The following is an 8,221-nucleotide window of genomic DNA, read 5'->3' as shown; positions in this document are numbered from 1 at the left end:
TTGGAGGAGGTTTGACGTTGGAGGAGGTTTGACGTTGGAGGAGGTCTGACGTTGTCAGGAGGTGTGACGTTGTCAGGAGGTGTGACGTTGGAGGAGGTTTGACGTTGGAGGAGGTCAGACGTTGGAGGAGGCTTGACGTCAGAGGAGGTTTGACGTCGGAGGAGGTTTTACGTTGGAGGAGGTTTGACGTTGGAGGAGGTTTGACGTCGGAGGAGGTTTGACGTTTGAGGAGGTTTGACGTTTGAGGAGGTCAGACGTTTGAGGAGGTCTGACGTTGGAGGAGGTTTGACGTTTGAGGAGGTCAGACGTTGGAGGAGGTCAGACGTCGGAGGAGGTTTGACGTTTGAGGAGGTTTGACGTCGGAGGAGGTTTGACGTTGGAGGAGGTCAGACGTCGGAGGAGGTTTGACGTTTGAGGAGGTCAGACGTTTGAGGAGGTTTGACGTTGGAGGAGGTTTGACGTTTGAGGAGGTCAGACGTTGGAGGAGGTCAGACGTCGGAGGAGGTTTGACGTTTGAGGAGGTTTGACGTTGGAGGAGGTTTGATGTTGGAGGAGGTTTGACGTTGGAGGAGGTTTGACGTCGGAGGAGGTTTGACGTTTGAGGAGGTTTGACGTTGGAAGAGGTTTGACGTCGGAGGAGGTTTGACGTTTGAGGAGGTTTGACGTTGGAGGAGGTTTGACGTTGGAGGAGGTTTGACGTTGGAGGAGGTTTGACGTAGGAGGAGGTTTGACGTTGGAGGAGGCTTGACGTTGGAGGAGGTTTGACGTTGGAGGAGGTTTGACGTTGGAGGAGGTTTGACGTAGGAGGAGGTTTGACGTTGGAGGAGGTTTGACGTTGGAGGAGGTTTGACGTTGGAGGAGGCTTGACGTTGGAGGAGATTTGACGTTGGAGGAGGTCAGACGTCGGAGGAGGTTTGACGTTGGAGGAGGTCAGACGTCGGAGGAGGTTTGACGTCGGAGGACGTCTGACGCCGGCGGTGACAAAGCGGGTCTCGTTTCAGACGACACCCCCGTGGCCTCGGCCAAGCGTCTCCCGGGGGAGACGGACGAGGACGGGGACCCGTCCGGCGGTCTGTGGCGGACGGTGATCGTCGGCGACCGGGAGCAGAGGATCGACATGCCGGCGATCAGACCGTACCTGAGAGTCGTCACCCACGGAGGTGAGTCAGGCGGGGTCGGCCTCCCCGGGTGAAGACGTGACCTCAGCCCCCCCCCCCCCCCCCACCTCCTCCCAGGTTACCACGGCGAAGGACTCAACGCCATCATCGTGTTCGCGGCGTGCTACCTGCCCGACAGCGGCTGCGACGACTACGCATACGTCATGGAAAACCTCTTCCTGTAAGGTCCCGTCTGGCCGGCGGCTCCCGGCGCGGCGGCGCGGCGGCGGACACTCTGATTGGTTGGCTGCTCCTGCAGGTACGTGGTGAGCAGCCTGGAGCTGCTGGTGGCGGACGACTACACCATCGTCTACCTGAACGGCGCCACGCCTCGCAGGAAGATGCCGGGAATCGGCTGGCTGAAGAGATGCTACCAGATGATTGACAGGAAGTGAGAGGAACACGTTGTGATGTGTGGTTGTGAGGACGACGACGACGATGATGAGGATGATGATGATGATGAGGATGATGATGAGGATGAGGATGATGATGTGTTCGTGTCTCCGCAGACTGAGGAAGAACCTGAAGAGTCTGATCATCGCTCACCCGACGTGGTTCATCCGGACGGTCCTGGCCATCTCCAGACCTTTCATCAGGTAGAACACCATGTAGAACACCATGTAGAACACCATGTAGAACACCATGTAGAACACGATGTGGACTTTGAGTTCGGCATCACTTCTCGCTCCTCGCCGGGTTTTTCTGTCGAGCTGTTTGGATTCAACATAGACTTTTTTGCAAGTGAACCAACCAGGTCAATCCCTGCAGTTCCACTTTCTGCCACCGGATGGTGTCGTGAGTCACTCCAGCCTCTCACGCAGTTGGAGGGAAACTTCAGGAAACAAAAACTGAAATCTTGTGCATTTAGACGGAGAACTTCCACGGTACGGTAGAATGAAGGGTGGAGGTGGACTAGAGAAGTAGAATGAAGGGTGGAGGTGGACTAAAGAAGAAGAATGAAGGGTGGAGGTAGACTAGAGAAGTAGAATGAAGGGTGGAGGTGGACTAGAGAAGTAGAATGAAGGGTGGAGGTAGACTAGAGAAGCAGAATGAAGGGTGGAGGTGGAATAAAGAAGTAGAATGAAGGGTGGAGGTGGACTGGAGAAGAAGAATGAAGGGTGGAGGTGGACTAGAGAAGAAGAATGAAGGGTGGAGGTGGACTAGAGAAGAAGAATGGAGGGTGGAGGTGGACTAGAGAAGAAGAATGGAGGGTGGAGGTGGACTAGAGAAGAAGAATGGAGGGTGGAGGTGGACTAGAGAAGAAGAATGAAGGGTGGAGGTGGACTAGAGAAGAAGAATGAAGGGTGGAGGTGGAATAAAGAAGTAGAATGAAGGGTGGAGGTGGACTAGAGAAGAAGAATGGAAGGTGGAGGTGGAATAAAGAAGTAGAATGAAGGGTGGAGGTGGACTGGAGAAGAAGAATGAAGGGTGGAGGTGGACTAGAGAAGAAGAATGAAGGGTGGAGGTGGACTAGAGAAGAAGAATGAAGTGTGGAGGTGGACTAGAGAAGTAGAATGAAGGGTGGAGGTGGACTAGAGAAGAAGAATGGAGGGTGGAGGTGGACTAGAGAAGAAGAATGGAGGGTGGAGGTGGACTAGAGAAGAAGAATGGAGGGTGGAGGTGGACTAGAGAAGAAGAATGAAGGGTGGAGGTGGACTAGAGAAGAAGAATGAAGGGTGGAGGTGGAATAAAGAAGTAGAATGAAGGGTGGAGGTGGACTAGAGAAGAAGAATGGAAGGTGGAGGTGGAATAAAGAAGTAGAATGAAGGGTGGAGGTGGACTGGAGAAGAAGAATGAAGGGTGGAGGTGGACTAGAGAAGAAGAATGAAGGGTGGAGGTGGACTAGAGAAGAAGAATGAAGTGTGGAGGTGGACTGGAGAAGAAGAATGGAGGGTGGAGGTGGACTAGAGAAGAAGAATGGAGGGTGGAGGTGTATCACTCCACTCACAGCTTCAGGTCCTCCACCTTGTCGTCTGCAGTGTGAAGTTCCTGGAGAAGATCCGCTACGTCCAGACGCTGGAGGAGCTCAGCCTCCTGATCCCCATGGAGCACGTCCAGGTCCCCCAGGGCGTCCTGCAGTGAGCGGCCACAGCCACACGGGGGCGCTGCTCTCTCTCTCTTACACACACACACACACACACACACACACACACACACACACACACACACACACACACACACACACACACACACACACACACACACACACACACACACACACACACACACACACACACACACACACCCTCATACAGTCTGGTTCATATATAGAATAGTATCATAAATCAGACTTCAGAGGAGCTAAACTGTTCAACCACAAGCTGTCTCATGTCCCCCGTCCCCTGTCCCCTGTCCCCTCCTGCAGGTACGACGATGAGAGGATGAGGGCTCAGAGAGACAGGTGAGGGAGGCGATGAGGGGAAGTGAAGATGAGGTTTGTTCTGCTCGGTGCTGAAACGTTTCTTCTTCTTGCTCTCAGGACGGAGACGCAGAGCGACTCGGCGGATTCTAAAGAAAGGTGACCGGCTTTCTGGACGTCCATCAGTCCATCTGTCCATCAGTCCATCTGTCCATCAGTTCATCAGTCCATCAGTCTATCAGTCCATCAGTCCATCTGTCCATCAGTCCATCAGTCCATCTGTCCATCAGTCCATCAGTCCATCAGTCCATCAGTCCATCTGTCCATCAGTCCATCAGTCCATCTGTCCATCAGTCCATCATTCCATCTGTCCATCTGTCCATCAGTCCATCAGTCCATCAGTCCATCAGTCCATCAGTCCAGGATGTCCATCAGTCCATCAGTCCATCTGTCCATCAGTCCATCTGTCCATCAGTCCATCAGTCCATCAGTCCATCGGTCCATCTGTCCATCAGTCCATCAGTCCATCAGTCCATCAGTCCATCAGTCCATCAGTCCATCTGTCCATCAGTCCATCAGTCCAGGATGTCCATCAGTCCATCAGTCCATCAGTCCATCAGTCCATCTGTCCATCTGTCCATCAGTCCATCAGTCCATCAGTCCATCGGTCCATCAGTCCATCAGTCCATCAGTCCATCTGTCCATCAGTCCATCAGTCCAGGATGTCCATCAGTCCATCAGTCCATCTGTCCATCAGTCCATCAGTCCATCAGTCCATCAGTCCATCAGTCCATCTGTCCATCAGTCCATCAGTCCAGGATGTCCATCTGTCCATCAGTCCATCAGTCCATCAGTCCAGGACGTCCATCAGTCCATCAGTCCATCTGTCCATCAGTCCATCAGTCCATCTGTCCAGGATGTCCATCAGTCCATCAGTCCATCAGTCCATCAGTCCATCTGTCCATCAGTCCATCAGTCCATCTGTCCAGGATGTCCATCAGTCCATCAGTCCATCAGTCCATCAGTCCATCTGTCCATCAGTCCATCAGTCCATCAGTCCATCAGTCCATCTGTCCAGGATGTCCATCAGTCCATCTGTCCATCAGTCCATCAGTCCATCTGTCCAGGATGTCCATCAGTCCATCAGTCCAGGACGTCCATCAGTCCATCAGTCCATCAGTCCATCAGTCCATCAGTCCATCAGTCCATCTGTCCATCAGTCCATCAGTCCATCAGTCCATCAGTCCATCAGTCCATCAGTCCATCTGTCCAGGATGTCCATCAGTCCATCAGTCCAGGACGTCCATCAGTCCATCTGTCCATCAGTCCATCAGTCCATCAGTCCATCAGTCCATCAGTCCATCTGTCCATCAGTCCATCAGTCCATCAGTCCATCTGTCCAGGATGTCCATCAGTCCATCAGTCCAGGACGTCCATCAGTCCATCAGTCCAGGACGTCCATCAGTCCATCTGTCCATCAGTCCATCTGTCCATCTGTCCATCAGTCCAGGACGTCCAGTCCTGTTGGACACGGAGACGCTGCTTCACTCTGGAGGACCTTCGTCTTTCTCTCATTACAAACTGATTCATCCTCTCATTCAGTCGTCTCTCATTCTGATGTGAAGCAAAGTAGTGAAGTAGTGAAGTAGTGAAGTAATGAAGTAATGAAGTAGTGAAGTAGTGAAGGAGTGAAGTAATCCACCAGAATGGAAAGGGTTGCATAAGGAATTATATACATATACATATACACACATATATATGTATGTGTATATAATTCCTATAATTCTTATATATTTATATATATATATATATATATGTGTGTGTGTGTGTGTGTGTGTATAGTGAAGTTATATATATATATGTATATATCCAAATATATGATCAAAATCAGAATGAGAGAAACAAATTCGTCACGTATAATTTACACAATATTTAATGGGATTGGTGAAGCAATAAACAGTAAAATAGTACAAATAGGAAAGTAAAAAAAAAAAATCTTAAGTCAATTTAAGAATTGCAGAATTCAAACAAACATCTTATATTTACATTCTACTTTAATGTCGCGTATAGAATTTTCCCACTTTTTCAAGAAAGAGTGAAAAAGGGGTAAAAAGGCTGAAAGTGTGAATAACTGCAGTATTTCCTCCTCAGGCCGGCGTCCATGCTGAGTGGGGGGGGCGGCGACGGCTGACGTCCAGGTAGGAGGGCCACTGCTGCAAAGGTCAAAGGTCAACCTGAGTTCTGGGTCACCAGGATTCCAGAGCGTCAGTGACTCTGACTCTGACTCTGAGTCTGAGTCTGTTCAGGATTTCAGACGTTCCGTTCACTCAGTTTCAGTTGAGGATCCACATCACCCTGATCTGACCTCTGACCTCTGGAGGCCCGACAAGTCAAACATCACGTTAAACTGCAGATCTGGACAAATGTCAACGTCTTTCCTTCTTTTGATCCTTTTGTAACTGCAAGAATTTGCCAGTCTTATTCTGAAATTTACATGTTAAAGTTAATCAGATATTATTATATTTGCAAAAAAAAAAAAAAAAACCCTCAGTCACCTTATCTGGTATCGTATTTCTATTCAGGATTAAAACAATTTGTCATCATCTGGAAATTGTTTTGAGTTTATGTGTCTAAAGTATCACTTCACATAAGTTGGACTCGTTGTTTTATTGTGAAAGGCGTTGCGTCATGTGACCTCCATTAATGTCGGGGGTCAAATTCTGACCAAGGATGGTTTCGAATGTCATTTTTGACAATCTGGTGTTTTTAGATCAGAATCTGTCAGTTTTCATTTTTATGGCGTGGCCTGTTGGACGCCCCCGGTCTGGAGGAACTCTGGTTCTGCCGCGTCATGTTTCGTCTCCTTCTCGCCGACTCATGTCTGGAGCGCCGACCCGGGATCGTCTCCAGCGAGTTACATAAAGTTCAGCTGCTCCAACATCCGATCGACTCTATTTCTGATGAGCCCAGCGGGGATTGATCTGAGCCTCGGGGCCCCCGGGGGGGGGGGGAGGGGCGGGGGGGAATACCCGGCGTACCGAGTCTGGGCGGGTTGAGGTTGGGCTGAGGATTATTTTGGGACCCCTCCCCCCCCTGAGCTCGCCCCCAGGCTGCTAACTGCTCCCGTCAGAACTCAGGTTTCATACCAGGTGTCGGCGAATGAGGAAAATGGCCGCCGCCGCCGCCGCCGCCAACAACCTGACCTGTGTCTGCAGATTAAATGTTTAAGAGAGAATTAATCTGTGTTTTTTCATTGCAGAGGTTCCACGAGCTCGTTGTTCATTCAAACGGCGTTTCCCAAGACTCCGCCCCCCCCCCCCCTCCGCCCCCGCCACCCCCCCGCCGAACGGATCTGCAGGACAATCAACGCACATCCCCGACGACCCGCCTGATTTTTTAAAGACCTCCAGAGTTCAGTGGTTTTCAAAGTGTGTTGAGTTTCGACGTTTACACACGAAGCAAACCGTGGATCCTGGATTAGCTCCGCCTCCAGAGGAAACTGGATTAGCTCCGCCTCCAGAGGAAACTGGATTAGCTCCGCCTCCAGCGAGGAAACTTCCTGAATCTCTGGAACGTCACTCGCAAACAAACAAGTGTCAACACTCAGGCAGTTTGCTCAAAGGCACAAAAGCTAAAAACTCCCCAAACAAGCTCATTGGCTGATTGGACAAAACGTTTGGACAAAAAAAACCCGACGTCATCCTCTAGGACCGGGACGCTCATGCTCTGTGAACATATCTGCTTCTTGCATGCAGCGCCGACATAGCGCCACCTGGCGTAGCGCCACCCGGCGTAGCGTAGCGCCACCCGGCGTAGCTTAGCACCACCCGGCATAGCTTAGCGCCACCTGGCGTAGCGTGACGCCACCTAGCTAGCGCCACCCGGCGTAGCGTAGCGCTACCCGGCGTAGCGTAGCGCCACCTGGCGTAGCGTAGCGCTACCCGGCGTAGCGTAGCGCCACCTGGCGTAGCGTAGTGCTACCCGGTGTAGCGTAGCGCCACCTGGCATAGCGTAGTGCTACCCGGCGTAGCGTAGCGCCACCTGGCGTAGCGTAGCGCTACCCGGCGTAGCGTAGCGCCACCCGGCGTAGCGTAGTGCTACCCGGTGTAGCGTAGCGCCGCCCGGCGTAGCGCCGCCCGGCGTCTGTTCCTGTACGGCGGCGTTCAGACGAAGGACAGTATGAGAATCTCTGCGTCTGGTCGACGTCTGACTGGATACATTTTGCGACGACGTCGCCCCCCCCCGACCCTCCAGTCCACGTTTCTGACGTTCAGGTTCAATAATCAGGTGGCGGCGCTCGTCTTTTTAACTCCTCCCTCCTGTGGTCTGCATTCAAAAAGTACTTTTACAAGACGGAGACGAGGTTTATCGCAACGATGTAAATGAAACATATTGAAGGAGAGTCTAAAGTGTTTATTTATGAAAATGTGCCATTTTTTGTTTGTAAGAAAATAATAAACGAGTTGAATTGAACCTCGTCGTGTTTCGGGAATCGAGCTGAAGAAGGCCGGGACCCTGATGTTAGCAATGCTAGCTTAGCACGTGAGATAAGACCTGAGTCCAGGTCAAGGACACCTGGGGGACAAACCCTGTGTGGTTTTTAAGGTACATCGCAGGTATTAGCCTAGCATCCTCGTTAGCGTGCTAACAGAGGTCGAGCACTGGGGTCGTCAGAGACACACCTGGGGGGGGACGCCGAGTCCCG

The 8,221-nt window shown here is 51.5% G+C and overlaps 1 protein-coding gene across 1 annotated transcript in view; it reads left to right on the top strand.

The window, feature by feature from the left end:
* Positions 1-3,679, top strand: part of LOC308135060 (caytaxin-like) — a gene marked incomplete at its 3' end in the record, with an annotated part of 7,472 nt that extends 3,793 nt beyond the window's left edge. Inside the window, exons 4-10 of the mRNA XM_080502933.1 lie at positions 1,002-1,160; positions 1,236-1,338; positions 1,417-1,548; positions 1,667-1,753; positions 3,137-3,235; positions 3,523-3,558; positions 3,637-3,679. Coding sequence (XP_080359059.1) covers positions 1,002-1,160; positions 1,236-1,338; positions 1,417-1,548; positions 1,667-1,753; positions 3,137-3,235; positions 3,523-3,558; positions 3,637-3,679 — 659 coding nt within the window. The remainder of the gene's footprint in view (positions 1-1,001; positions 1,161-1,235; positions 1,339-1,416; positions 1,549-1,666; positions 1,754-3,136; positions 3,236-3,522; positions 3,559-3,636) is intronic.
* Positions 3,680-8,221: the final 4,542 nt, after the last annotated feature.

This window comes from Blennius ocellaris (assembly GCF_963422515.1).
Source record: "Blennius ocellaris genome assembly, chromosome: 10".
Lineage (NCBI taxonomy): Eukaryota > Metazoa > Chordata > Actinopteri > Blenniiformes > Blenniidae > Blennius > Blennius ocellaris.
This window is presented reverse-complemented; position numbering and strand designations above follow the sequence as displayed.